General features: G+C 60.2%; 3 protein-coding genes across 3 annotated transcripts; all 3 read left to right on the forward strand.

Annotated features, from left to right (window-relative positions):
- Positions 1-6,718: 6,718 nt before the first annotated feature.
- Positions 6,719-8,310, forward strand: LOC135232386 (ubiquitin carboxyl-terminal hydrolase 17-like protein 6). The gene is given in 2 exon segments (XM_064290937.1): positions 6,719-7,171; positions 7,174-8,310. Coding segments are annotated over 2 exon segments (1,590 nt in total).
- A 1,331-nt stretch (positions 8,311-9,641) lies between these two features.
- On the forward strand, positions 9,642-11,233 carry LOC100661384 (ubiquitin carboxyl-terminal hydrolase 17-like protein 6). Its single transcript, XM_003420436.3, is given in 2 exon segments — positions 9,642-10,094; positions 10,097-11,233. Coding segments are annotated over 2 exon segments (1,590 nt in total).
- A 521-nt stretch (positions 11,234-11,754) lies between these two features.
- Positions 11,755-14,156, forward strand: LOC135232387 (ubiquitin carboxyl-terminal hydrolase 17-like protein 6). The gene is given in 3 exon segments (XM_064290938.1): positions 11,755-11,844; positions 12,688-13,017; positions 13,020-14,156. Coding segments are annotated over 3 exon segments (1,557 nt in total).
- The last annotated feature ends 180 nt before the right edge of the window (positions 14,157-14,336 follow it).

Genomic DNA, 14,336 nt, shown 5'->3' on the forward strand with positions numbered 1-14,336 from the left:
GTGGACTCCTGACTAGGGGAGCCAGTGGCAAAGGGGAGGGAGGGAGGAGATGCGGGGTACGGCCCGGAGGGAGCAAGGCGCCCGGTGGAACAGGTCGGACCTTGGGGTTAGTGGGGGCTCAGCGCCAGTGGAGGTGGTGGTATGCGCAGGGCCGGCCCCGAAGAGGGCTGATGGGAGAGCAGCGGCTGGCCAAGCCGGCCGTTCGGAGGCTTGCCTGTGAAGCGGGAGCTTGGTTCTGCCCTGCTCGTTGATGTCGAGGCAGGGGAAGCCTGGCTGTGATGGTTAAGCTCTTGTGTCGCCTGGCTGGGCCGTGATTCCCAGCGGTCTGGCAGTTCCGGTGTAGCTTGGCGGTCCCATGATGACGTGATCACTCCCATGATGAGATTTGATAGAGTGGGATGACTTCCATGATGGCATCTGCTGCGAGCAGCCAGTCAGGTGAAAGGGAGTTTCCTTGGGGGTGTGGCCTTCGTTGACCTAAGCCGGCTCTGGGACAAGGCTGGCGGGCTTTTGCTGACTCTGGGTCCTGTGGCTGGCTGCTGTTGTTCTGACCTCCGTTTCTGCGGACTTGAGGTAGGAGCTTTGCTGCGGGCTGGCCCGTCCATCCTGGGATCCTTCGGGCCGTGAGGAAGAGCCCTGCTCTCCCACCTGCCAGTCTGGCGTTGGCCAGCCCCCTGCGGCTCCGTGCAGCAGGAGAAGCCTCGGGCCTGGCCTGTGCATTCGGGACGTTCCAGCCTTTACAACCGCCTGAGCCATTGCCTTGTTGGAAAGCTCTCTATTTTGATGTCCGTAGGCTTTGCCGGTTTTGCTTCTCCAGAGAACCCAGCCTAAGACACTGGCCATCTTTGTTTCCACAGCCATGGAGGCGCCTTCTCTCCACGGCGGAGGTCAGGGTCAGTTGGCCGTCTCTCCCAAACCCAGCACTTCCTGCCTCCCGGCAGCCGGTCCTGAAAGGCACTGCGCTCCCTCTCTGGCTCACCAGCCCTGGCGGACATCCCAGAAGCAGAGCGCCTGCCGCGACGACGGGGTGCTTGCTCCCCATTTGACACTCGCCTCGACTTGGAGCAGGTCTTCCGGGGTCGGGGCAGGGCTCCGCAACATGGGGGACACCTGCTACGTGAACGCGGCGCTGCAGTGTCTGACGTACACGCCGCCCCTCGCCGACTACATGCTGTCCCGGGAGCACGCCGCAAGCTGTGGGCAGCAGGGCTACTGCGTGCTGTGTGCAATGCAGGATCACATCACCCGAGCCCTCAGCCATCCAGGTGACGTCATGGAGCCCTCACACGCGCTGGCTAGAGGCCTCCATAGACACCAACAGGAAGACGCCCATGAATTTCTCATGTCCACTCAGGACGCCGTGCAGAAAGCCTGCCTGCGGAGCCACAGGCACTTGCGCGGCCTCTCCGAAGACACCACCCTGATCCGCCGAATCTTTGGCGGCTACTGGAGGTCTCGAATCCAGTGTCGCCACTGCCAGGGAGTGTCAGACACCTTCGACCCTTACCTGGACATCACCCTGGATATCCAGGCAGCTCAGAGTGTGAACCAAGCTTTGGAACAGCTGGTCACGGTCGAAGAGCTGGATGGTGAAAATTCCTATCAGTGTAGGATTTGTCAGAGGAAGATGCCCGCTTCCAAGACGCTGACTTTGCACACTTGCCCCGAGGCCCTCGTCCTTGTACTGAAACGCTTCTCAGACCTGAGCGGTGACAAAAATGCTAAGCAGGTGCGCTACCCTGCGAGTCTGGACGTGAGCAGATGCCTGTCTCGGCAGGACGGAGGACCGGCTGCTTACAGACTCTACGCAGTGCTGGTCCATGTTGGGTGGACTTGCCACACGGGCCACTACCTCTCTTACGTCAAGGCTGGCAACGGCAAGTGGTACCGAATGGACGATGCCGAGGTCTCGGCATGCGATGTGACTTGTGTGCTGAGCCAACAAGCCTACGCCCTGTTTTACATCCACCAGAGCGAGTTGGTCAGAGGGAGTGGGGGTGTGGCACGGGGCGGCGCATCAGGAGGCCACGGGATGGAGGCCGCGGACGAGGGGCCTAGGCCAGGGGTGCCCGAAGGGGACGCCAAAGTCAACGTTGTAGCCGCGGACGAGGAACAACTGGGAGGACCAGCCAGCCGACAAATGACCTTGGAGGAGTGGAAAATCCTCCAAGCGCGAGACCGACTGAAGCCCCAGTTCAACATCAGGGTAGTAGAGAGTGCACTGCCTTCCAACGCAGTGGTCATTCACAAGCCGAAACCCAGGAGTGGGGTGGCAAAGGATCACGGGGAGCAAGAAGGCCACCGCCTGAAGGATCCGGCCAGGGACATCCCCGCTCGGGTGGCCATCCACTGTGGCAATGACGTCTTCCCACGCAGGGATGTCAGAGGTAGCAAGAAGAAGAGGAAGAAGAGAGGGAAGGGTACCTGGTCACTCGATGGATTCCAGTAGATTGGGCAGGCCTGTGACACACAAAAAATAACACACCCGAGGAAGGTGCTTCTTAGGTCCACGGAGCATTCAAGACCAAAAGGACAGCGCCCGTGGGAAAGGAGGAGGACAAAGCAGGACGGGACCGGAAATGGGTGAAGGGACACGGGTACCTGGGTGGAGACGGTGGAGCGCACTGTCATGTTGTGGGGATCGCAACGGATGTCACAAAACAATATGCGTGTAAATTTTAGAATGAGCAATAAAGTTGAGTTGTAAACTTCCACCTAAAGCGCACACACACACACACACACACACACATACAGACACACACACACACACACAAAGACAAAAGGATACCGACTCCGAGATGCCCCAACTCCGTACCCCTGTCTTCGGGTGTATGCCAGACAGGAAAGGTAAGGGTTGATGGAAAGGTGTTCCCTGGACTCAGGGGTGAGTGGGGCTGGCCAGACACTCAGAGCGGAGATCTGGCCCGTGGCCGGGGGTGGACTCCTGACTAGGGGAGCCAGTGGCAAAGGGGAGGGAGGGAGGAGATGCGGGGTACGGCCCGGAGGGAGCAAGGCGCCCGGTGGAACAGGTCGGACCTTGGGGTTAGTGGGGGCTCAGCGCCAGTGGAGGTGGTGGTATGCGCAGGGCCGGCCCCGAAGAGGGCTGATGGGAGAGCAGCGGCTGGCCAAGCCGGCCGTTCGGAGGCTTGCCTGTGAAGCGGGAGCTTGGTTCTGCCCTGCTCGTTGATGTCGAGGCAGGGGAAGCCTGGCTGTGATGGTTAAGCTCTTGTGTCGCCTTGCTGGGCCGTGATTCCCAGCGGTCTGGCAGTTCCGGTGTAGCTTGGCGGTCCCATGATGACGTGATCACTCCCATGATGAGATTTGATAGAGTGGGATGACTTCCATGATGGCATCTGCTGCGAGCAGCCAGTCAGGTGAAAGGGAGTTTCCTTGGGGGTGTGGCCTTCGTTGACCTAAGCCGGCTCTGGGACAAGGCTGGCGGGCTTTTGCTGACTCTGGGTCCTGTGGCTGGCTGCTGTTGTTCTGACCTCCGTTTCTGCGGACTTGAGGTAGGAGTTTTGCTGCGGGCTGGCCCGTCCATCCTGGGATCCTTCGGCCCGTGAGGAAGAGCCCTGCTCTCCCACCTGCCAGTCTGGCGTTGGCCAGCCCCCTGCGGCTCCGTGCAGCAGGAGAAGCCTCGGGCCTGGCCTGTGCACTCGGGACGTTCCAGCCTTTACAACCGCCTGAGCCATTGCCTTGTTGGAAAGCTCTCTATTTTGATGTCCGTAGGCTTTGCCGGTTTTGCTTCTCCAGAGAACCCAGCCTAAGACACTGGCCATCTTTGTTTCCACAGCCATGGAGGCGCCTTCTCTCCACTGCGGAGGTCAGGGTCAGTTGGCCTTCTCTCCCAAACCCAGCACTTCCTGCCTCCCGGCAGCCGGTCCTGAAAGGCACTGCGCTCCCTCTCTGGCTCACCAGCCCTGGCGGACATCCCAGAAGCAGAGCGCCTGCCGCGACGACGGGGTGCTTTCTCCCCATTTGACACTCGCCTCGACTTGGAGCAGGTCTTCCGGGGTCGGGGCAGGGCTCCGCAACATGGGGGACACCTGCTACGTGAACGCGGCGCTGCAGTGTCTGACGTACACGCCGCCCCTCGCCGACTACATGCTGTCCCGGGAGCACGCCGCAAGCTGTGGGCAGCAGGGCTACTGCGTGCTGTGTGCAATGCAGGATCACATCACCCGAGCCCTCAGCCATCCAGGTGACGTCATGGAGCCCTCACACGCGCTGGCTAGAGGCCTCCATAGACACACCAACAGGAAGACGCCCATGAATTTCTCATGTCCACTCTGGACGCCGTGCAGAAAGCCTGCCTGCGGAGCCACAGGCACTTGCGCGGCCTCTCCGAAGACACCACCCTGATCCGCCGAATCTTTGGCGGCTACTGGAGGTCTCGAATCCAGTGTTGCCACTGCCAGGGAGTGTCAGACACCTTCGACCCTTACCTGGACATCACCCTGGATATCCAGGCAGCTCAGAGTGTGAACCAAGCTTTGGAACAGCTGGTCACGGCCGAAGAGCTGGATGGTGAAAATTCCTATCAGTGTAGGATTTGTCAGAGGAAGATGCCCGCTTCCAAGACGCTGACTTTGCACACTTGCCCCGAGGCCCTCGTCCTTGTACTGAAACGCTTCTCAGACCTGAGCGGTGACAAAAATGCTAAGCAGGTGCGCTACCCTGCGAGTCTGGACGTGAGCAGATGCCTGTCTCGGCAGGACGGAGGACCGGCTGCTTACAGACTCTACGCAGTGCTGGTCCATGTTGGGTGGACTTGCCACACGGGCCACTACCTCTCTTACGTCAAGGCTGGCAACGGCAAGTGGTACCGAATGGACGATGCCGAGGTCTCGGCATGCGATGTGACTTGTGTGCTGAGCCAACAAGCCTACGCCCTGTTTTACATCCACCAGAGCGAGTTGGTCAGAGGGAGTGGGGGTGTGGCACGGGGCGGCGCATCAGGAGGCCACGGGATGGAGGCCGCGGACGAGGGGACTAGGCCAGGGGTGCCCGAAGGGGACGCCAAAGTCAACGTTGTAGCCGCGGACGAGGAGCAACTGGGAGGACCAGCCAGCCGACAAATGACCTTGGAGGAGTGGAAAATCCTCCAAGCGCGAGACCGACTGAAGCCCCAGTTCAACATCAGGGTAGTAGAGAGTGCACTGCCTTCCAACGCAGTGGTCATTCACAAGCCGAAACCCAGGAGTGGGGTGGCAAAGGATCACGGGGAGCAAGAAGGCCACCGCCTGAAGGATCCGGCCAGGGACATCCCCGCTCGGGTGGCCATCCACTGTGGCAATGACGTCTTCCCACGCAGGGATGTCAGAGGTAGCAAGAAGAAGAGGAAGAAGAGAGGGAAGGGTACCTGGTCACTCGATGGATTCCAGTAGATTGGGCAGGCCTGTGACGCACAAAAAATAACACACCCGAGGAAGGTGCTTCTTAGGTCCACGGAGCATTCAAGACCAAAAGGACAGCGCCCGTGGGAAAGGAGGAGGACAAAGCAGGACGGGACCGGAAATGGGTGAAGGGACACGGGAAACCTGGGTGGAGAGGGGGGAGCGCACTGTCATGTTGTGGGGATCGCAACGGATGTCACAAAACAATATGCGTGTAAATTTTAGAATGAGCAATAAAGTTGAGTTGTAAACTTCCACCTAAGGCGCGAGCGCGCGCACACACACACACACACACACACAAAGTCAGAAGGATACCGACTCCGAGATGCCCCAACTCCGTACCCCTGTCTTCGGGTGTATGCCAGACAGGAAAGGTAAGGGTTGATGGAAAGGTGTTCCCTGGACTCAGGGGTGAGTGGGGCTGGCCAGACACTCAGAGCGGAGATCTGGCCCGTGGCCGGGGGTGGACTCCTGACTAGGGGAGCCAGTGGCAAAGGGGAGGGAGGGAGGAGATGCGGGGTACGGCCCGGAGGGAGCAAGGCGCCCGGTGGAACAGGTCGGACCTTGGGGTTAGTGGGGGCTCAGCGCCAGTGGAGGTGGTGGTATGCGCAGGGCCGGCCCCGAAGAGGGCTGATGGGAGAGCAGCGGCTGGCCAAGCCGGCCGTTCGGAGGCTTGCCTGTGAAGCGGGAGCTTGGTTCTGCCCTGCTCGTTGATGTCGAGGCAGGGGAAGCCTGGCTGTGATGGTTAAGCTCTTGTGTCGCCTGGCTGGGCCGTGATTCCCAGCGGTCTGGCAGTTCCGGTGTAGCTTGGCGGTCCCATGATGACGTGATCACTCCCATGATGAGATTTGATAGAGTGGGATGACTTCCATGATGGCATCTGCTGCGAGCAGCCAGTCAGGTGAAAGGGAGTTTCCTTGGGGGTGTGGCCTTCGTTGACCTAAGCCGGCTCTGGGACAAGGCTGGCGGGCTTTTGCTGACTCTGGGTCCTGTGGCTGGCTGCTGTTGTTCTGACCTCCGTTTCTGCGGACTTGAGGTAGGAGCTTTGCTGCGGGCTGGCCCGTCCATCCTGGGATCCTTCGGCCCGTGAGGAAGAGCCCTGCTCTCCCACCTGCCAGTCTGGCGTTGGCCAGCCCCCTGCGGCTCCGTGCAGCAGGAGAAGCCTCGGGCCTGGCCTGTGCATTCGGGACGTTCCAGCCTTTACAACCACCTGAGCCATTGCCTTGTTGGAAAGCTCTCTATTTTGATGTCCGTAGGCTTTGCCGGTTTTGCATCTCCAGAGAACCCAGCCTAAGACACTGGCCATCTTTGTTTCCACAGCCATGGAGGCGCCTTCTCTCCACGGCGGAGGTCAGGGTCAGTTGGCCGTCTCTCCCAAACCCAGCACTTCCTGCCTCCCGGCAGCCGGTCCTGAAAGGCACTGCGCTCCCTCTCTGGCTCACCAGCCCTGGCGGACATCCCAGAAGCAGAGCGCCTGCCGCGACGACGGGGTGCTTGCTCCCCATTTGACACTCGCCTCGACTTGGAGCAGGTCTTCCGGGGTCGGGGCAGGGCTCCGCAACATGGGGGACACCTGCTACGTGAACGCGGCGCTGCAGTGTCTGACGTACACGCCGCCCCTCGCCGACTACATGCTGTCCCGGGAGCACGCCGCAAGCTGTGAGCAGCAGGGCTACTGCGTGCTGTGTGCAATGCAGGATCACATCACCCGAGCCCTCAGCCATCCAGGTGACGTCATGGAGCCCTCACACGCGCTGGCTAGAGGCCTCCATAGACACACCAACAGGAAGACGCCCATGAATTTCTCATGTCCACTCTGGACGCCGTGCAGAAAGCCTGCCTGCGGAGCCACAGGCACTTGCGCGGCCTCTCCGAAGACACCACCCTGATCCGCCGAATCTTTGGCGGCTACTGGAGGTCTCGAATCCAGTGTCGCCACTGCCAGGGAGTGTCAGACACCTTCGACCCTTACCTGGACATCACCCTGGATATCCAGGCAGCTCAGAGTGTGAACCAAGCTTTGGAACAGCTGGTCACGGCCGAAGAGCTGGATGGTGAAAATTCCTATCAGTGTAGGATTTGTCAGAGGAAGATGCCCGCTTCCAAGACGCTGACTTTGCACACTTGCCCCGAGGCCCTCGTCCTTGTACTGAAACGCTTCTCAGACCTGAGCGGTGACAAAAATGCTAAGCAGGTGCGCTACCCTGTGAGTCTGGACGTGAGCAGATGCCTGTCTCGGCAGGACGGAGGACCGGCTGCTTACAGACTCTACGCAGTGCTGGTCCATGTTGGGTGGACTTGCCACACGGGCCACTACCTCTCTTACGTCAAGGCTGGCAACGGCAAGTGGTACCGAATGGACGATGCCGAGGTCTCGGCATGCGATGTGACTTGTGTGCTGAGCCAACAAGCCTACGCCCTGTTTTACATCCACCAGAGCGAGTTGGTCAGAGGGAGTGGGGGTGTGGCACGGGGCGGCGCATCAGGAGGCCACGGGATGGAGGCCGCGGACGAGGGGACTAGGCCAGGGGTGCCCGAAGGGGACGCCAAAGTCAACGTTGTAGCCGCGGACGAGGAGCAACTGGGAGGACCAGCCAGCCGACAAATGACCTTGGAGGAGTGGAAAATCCTCCAAGCGCGAGACCGACTGAAGCCCCAGTTCAACATCAGGGTAGTAGAGAGTGCACTGCCTTCCAACGCAGTGGTCATTCACAAGCCGAAACCCAGGAGTGGGGTGGCAAAGGATCACGGGGAGCAAGAAGGCCACCGCCTGAAGGATCCGGCCAGGGACATCCCCGCTCGGGTGGCCATCCACTGTGGCAATGACGTCTTCCCACGCAGGGATGTCAGAGGTAGCAAGAAGAAGAGGAAGAAGAGAGGGAAGGGTACCTGGTCACTCGATGGATTCCAGTAGATTGGGCAGGCCTGTGACGCACAAAAAATAACACACCCGAGGAAGGTGCTTCTTAGGTCCACGGAGCATTCAAGACCAAAAGGACAGCGCCCGTGGGAAAGGAGGAGGACAAAGCAGGACGGGACCGGAAATGGGTGAAGGGACACGGGAAACCTGGGTGGAGAGGGGGGAGCGCACTGTCATGTTGTGGGGATCGCAACGGATGTCACAAAACAATATGCGTGTAAATTTTAGAATGAGCAATAAAGTTGAGTTGTAAACTTCCACCTAAGGCGCGAGCGCGCGCACACACACACACACACACACACAAAGTCAGAAGGATACCGACTCCGAGATGCCCCAACTCCGTACCCCTGTCTTCGGGTGTATGCCAGACAGGAAAGGTAAGGGTTGATGGAAAGGTGTTCCCTGGACTCAGGGGTGAGTGGGGCTGGCCAGACACTCAGAGCGGAGATCTGGCCCGTGGCCGGGGGTGGACTCCTGACTAGGGGAGCCAATGGCAAAGGGGAGGGAGGGAGGAGATGCGGGGTACGGCCCGGAGGGAGCAAGGCGCCCGGTGGAACAGGTCGGACCTTGGGGTTAGTGGGGGCTCAGCGCCAGTGGAGGTGGTGGTATGCGCAGGGCCGGCCCCGAAGAGGGCTGATGGGAGAGCAGCGGCTGGCCAAGCCGGCCGTTCGGAGGCTTGCCTGTGAAGCGGGAGCTTGGTTCTGCCCTGCTCGTTGATGTCGAGGCAGGGGAAGCCTGGCTGTGATGGTTAAGCTCTTGTGTCGCCTGGCTGGGCCGTGATTCCCAGCGGTCTGGCAGTTCCGGTGTAGCTTGGCGGTCCCATGATGACGTGATCACTCCCATGATGAGATTTGATAGAGTGGGATGACTTCCATGATGGCATCTGCTGCGAGCAGCCAGTCAGGTGAAAGGGAGTTTCCTTGGGGGTGTGGCCTTCGTTGACCTAAGCCGGCTCTGGGACAAGGCTGGCGGGCTTTTGCTGACTCTGGGTCCTGTGGCTGGCTGCTGTTGTTCTGACCTCCGTTTCTGCGGACTTGAGGTAGGAGCTTTGCTGCGGGCTGGCCCGTCCATCCTGGGATCCTTCGGCCCGTGAGGAAGAGCCCTGCTCTCCCACCTGCCAGTCTGGCGTTGGCCAGCCCCCTGCGGCTCCGTGCAGCAGGAGAAGCCTCGGGCCTGGCCTGTGCATTCGGGACGTTCCAGCCTTTACAACCACCTGAGCCATTGCCTTGTTGGAAAGCTCTCTATTTTGATGTCCGTAGGCTTTGCCGGTTTTGCATCTCCAGAGAACCCAGCCTAAGACACTGGCCATCTTTGTTTCCACAGCCATGGAGGCGCCTTCTCTCCACGGCGGAGGTCAGGGTCAGTTGGCCGTCTCTCCCAAACCCAGCACTTCCTGCCTCCCGGCAGCCGGTCCTGAAAGGCACTGCGCTCCCTCTCTGGCTCACCAGCCCTGGCGGACATCCCAGAAGCAGAGCGCCTGCCGCGACGACGGGGTGCTTGCTCCCCATTTGACACTCGCCTCGACTTGGAGCAGGTCTTCCGGGGTCGGGGCAGGGCTCCGCAACATGGGGGACACCTGCTACGTGAACGCGGCGCTGCAGTGTCTGACGTACACGCCGCCCCTCGCCGACTACATGCTGTCCCGGGAGCACGCCGCAAGCTGTGAGCAGCAGGGCTACTGCGTGCTGTGTGCAATGCAGGATCACATCACCCGAGCCCTCAGCCATCCAGGTGACGTCATGGAGCCCTCACACGCGCTGGCTAGAGGCCTCCATAGACACACCAACAGGAAGACGCCCATGAATTTCTCATGTCCACTCTGGACGCCATGCAGAAAGCCTGCCTGCGGAGCCACAGGCACTTGCGCGGCCTCTCCGAAGACACCACTCTGATCCGCCGAATCTTTGGCGGCTACTGGAGGTCTCGAATCCAGTGTCGCCACTGCCAGGGAGTGTCAGACACCTTCGACCCTTACCTGGACATCACCCTGGATATCCAGGCAGCTCAGAGTGTGAACCAAGCTTTGGAACAGCTGGTCACGGCCGAAGAGCTGGATGGTGAAAATTCCTATCAGTGTAGGATTTGTCAGAGGAAGATGCCCGCTTCCAAGACGCTGACTTTGCACACTTGCCCCGAGGCCCTCGTCCTTGTACTGAAACGCTTCTCAGACCTGAGCGGTGACAAAAATGCTAAGCAGGTGCGCTACCCTGCGAGTCTGGACGTGAGCAGATGCCTGTCTCGGCAGGACGGAGGACCGGCTGCTTACAGACTCTACGCAGTGCTGGTCCATGTTGGGTGGACTTGCCACACGGGCCACTACCTCTCTTACGTCAAGGCTGGCAACGGCAAGTGGTACCGAATGGACGATGCCGAGGTCTCGGCATGCGATGTGACTTGTGTGCTGAGCCAACAAGCCTACGCCCTGTTTTACATCCACCAGAGCGAGTTGGTCAGAGGGAGTGGGGGTGTGGCACGGGGCGGCGCATCAGGAGGCCACGGGATGGAGGCCGCGGACGAGGGGACTAGGCCAGGGGTGCCCGAAGGGGACGCCAAAGTCAACGTTGTAGCCGCGGACGAGGAGCAACTGGGAGGACCAGCCAGCCGACAAATGACCTTGGAGGAGTGGAAAATCCTCCAAGCGCGAGACCGACTGAAGCCCCAGTTCAACATCAGGGTAGTAGAGAGTGCACTGCCTTCCAACGCAGTGGTCATTCACAAGCCGAAACCCAGGAGTGGGGTGGCAAAGGATCACGGGGAGCAAGAAGGCCACCGCCTGAAGGATCCGGCCAGGGACATCCCCGCTCGGGTGGCCATCCACTGTGGCAATGACGTCTTCCCACGCAGGGATGTCAGAGGTAGCAAGAAGAAGAGGAAGAAGAGAGGGAAGGGTACCTGGTCACTCGATGGATTCCAGTAGATTGGGCAGGCCTGTGACGCACAAAAAATAACACACCCGAGGAAGGTGCTTCTTAGGTCCACGGAGCATTCAAGACCAAAAGGACAGCGCCCGTGGGAAAGGAGGAGGACAAAGCAGGACGGGACCGGAAATGGGTGAAGGGACACGGGAAACCTGGGTGGAGAGGGGGGAGCGCACTGTCATGTTGTGGGGATCGCAACGGATGTCACAAAACAATATGCGTGTAAATTTTAGAATGAGCAATAAAGTTGAGTTGTAAACTTCCACCTAAGGCGCGAGCGCGCGCGCACACATACACACACACACACAAAGTCAGAAGGATACCGACTCCGAGATGCCCCAACTCCGTACCCCTGTCTTCGGGTGTATGCCAGACAGGAAAGGTAAGGGTTGATGGAAAGGTGTTCCCTGGACTCAGGGGTGAGTGGGGCTGGCCAGACACTCAGAGCGGAGATCTGGCCCGTGGCCGGGGGTGGACTCCTGACTAGGGGAGCCAGTGGCAAAGGGGAGGGAGGGAGGAGATGCGGGGTACGGCCCGGAGGGAGCAAGGCGCCCGGTGGAACAGGTCGGACCTTGGGGTTAGTGGGGGCTCAGCGCCAGTGGAGGTGGTGGTATGCGCAGGGCCGGCCCCGAAGAGGGCTGATGGGAGAGCAGCGGCTGGCCAAGCCGGCCCTTCGGAGGCTTGCCTGTGAAGCGGGAGCTTGGTTCTGCCCTGCTCGTTGATGTCGAGGCAGGGGAAGCCTGGCTGTGACGGTTAAGCTCTTGTGTCGCCTGGCTGGGCCATGATTCCCAGCGGTCTGGCAGTTCCGGTGTAGCTTGGCGGTCCCATGATGACGTGATCACTCCCATGATGAGATTTGATAGAGTGGGATGACTTCCATGATGGCATCTGCTGCGAGCAGCCAGTCAGGTGAAAGGGAGTTTCCTTGGGGGTGTGGCCTTCGTTGACCTAAGCCGGCTCTGGGACAAGGCTGGCAGGCTTTTGCTGACTCTGGGTCCTGTGGCTGGCTGCTGTTGTTCTGACCTCCGTTTCTGCGGACTTGAGGTAGGAGCTTTGCTGCGGGCTGGCCCGTCCATCCTGGGATCCTTCGGCCCGTGAGGAAGAGCCCTGCTCTCCCACCTGCCAGTCTGGCGTTGGCCAGCCCCCTGCGGCTCCGTGCAGCAGGAGAAGCCTCGGGCCTGGCCTGTGCATTCGGGACGTTCCAGCCTTTACAACCGCCTGAGCCATTGCCTTGTTGGAAAGCTCTCTATTTTGATGTCCGTAGGCTTTGCCGGTTTTGCATCTCCAGAGAACCCAGCCTAAGACACTGGCCATCTTTGTTTCCACAGCCATGGAGGCGCCTTCTCTCCACGGCAGAGGTCAGGGTCAGTTGGCCGTCTCTCCCAAACCCAGCACTTCCTGCCTCCCGGCAGCCGGTCCTGAAAGGCACTGCGCTCCCTCTCTGGCTCACCAGCCCTGGCGGACATCCCAGAAGCAGAGCGCCTGCCGCGACGACGGGGTGCTTGCTCCCCATTTGACACTCGCCTCGACTTGGAGCAGGTCTTCCGGGGTCGGGGCAGGGCTCCGCAACATGGGGGACACCTGCTACGTGAACGCGGCACTGCAGTGTCTGACGTACACGCCGCCCCTCGCCGACTACATGCTGTCCCGGGAGCACGCAGCAAGCTGTGGGCAGCAGGGCTACTGCGTGCTGTGTGCAATGCAGGATCACATCACCCGAGCCCTCAGCCATCCAGGTGACGTCATGGAGCCCTCACACGCGCTGGCTAGAGGCCTCCATAGACACACCAACAGGAAGACGCCCATGAATTTCTCATGTCCGCTCTGGACGCCGTGCAGAAAGCCTGCCTGCGGAGCCACAGGCACTTGCGCGGCCTCTCGGAAGACACCACCCTGATCCGCCGAATCTTTGGCGGCTACTGGAGGTCTCGAATCCAGTGTCGCCACTGCCAGGGAGTGTCAGACACCTTCGACCCTTACCTGGACATCACCCTGGATATCCAGGCAGCTCAGAGTGTGAACCAAGCTTTGGAACAGCTGGTCACGGCCGAAGAGCTGGATGGTGAAAATTCCTATCAGTGTAGGATTTGTCAGAGGAAGATGCCCGCTTCCAAGACGCTGACTTTGCACACTTGCCCCGAGGCCCTCGTCCTTGTACTGAAACGCTTCTCAGACCTGAGCGGTGACAAAAATGCTAAGCAGGTGCGCTACCCTGTGAGTCTGGACGTGAGCAGATGCCTGTCTCGGCAGGACGGAGGACCGGCTGCTTACAGACTCTACGCAGTGCTGGTCCATGTTGGGTGGACTTGCCACACGGGCCACTACCTCTCTTACGTCAAGGCTGGCAACGGCAAGTGGTACCGAATGGACGATGCCGAGGTCTCGGCATGCGATGTGACTTGTGTGCTGAGCCAACAAGCCTACGCCCTGTTTTACATCCACCAGAGCGAGTTGGTCAGAGGGAGTGGGGGTGTGGCACGGGGCGGCGCATCAGGAGGCCACGGGATGGAGGCCGCGGACGAGGGGCCTAGGCCAGGGGTGCCCGAAGGGGACGCCAAAGTCAACGTTGTAGCCGCGGACGAGGAGCAACTGGGAGGACCAGCCAGCCGACAAATGACCTTGGAGGAGTGGAAAATCCTCCAAGCGCGAGACCGACTGAAGCCCCAGTTCAACATCAGGGTAGTAGAGAGTGCACTGCCTTCCAACGCAGTGGTCATTCACAAGCCGAAACCCAGGAGTGGGGTGGCAAAGGATCACGGGGAGCAAGAAGGCCACCGCCTGAAGGATCCGGCCAGGGACATCCCCGCTCGGGTGGCCATCCACTGTGGCAATGACGTCTTCCCACGCAGGGATGTCAGAGGTAGCAAGAAGAAGAGGAAGAAGAGAGGGAAGGGTACCTGGTCACTCGATGGATTCCAGTAGATTGGGCAGGCCTGTGACGCACAAAAAATAACACACCCGAGGAAGGTGCTTCTTAGGTCCACGGAGCATTCAAGACCAAAAGGACAGCGCCCGTGGGAAAGGAGGAGGACAAAGCAGGACGGGACCGGAAATGGGTGAAGGGACACGGGAAACCTGGGTGGAGAGGGGGGAGCGCACTGT

The sequence above is a fragment of the Loxodonta africana genome, chromosome 9 (assembly GCF_030014295.1).
Source record: "Loxodonta africana isolate mLoxAfr1 chromosome 9, mLoxAfr1.hap2, whole genome shotgun sequence".
In the NCBI taxonomy this organism is placed as follows: Eukaryota; Metazoa; Chordata; class Mammalia; order Proboscidea; family Elephantidae; genus Loxodonta; species Loxodonta africana.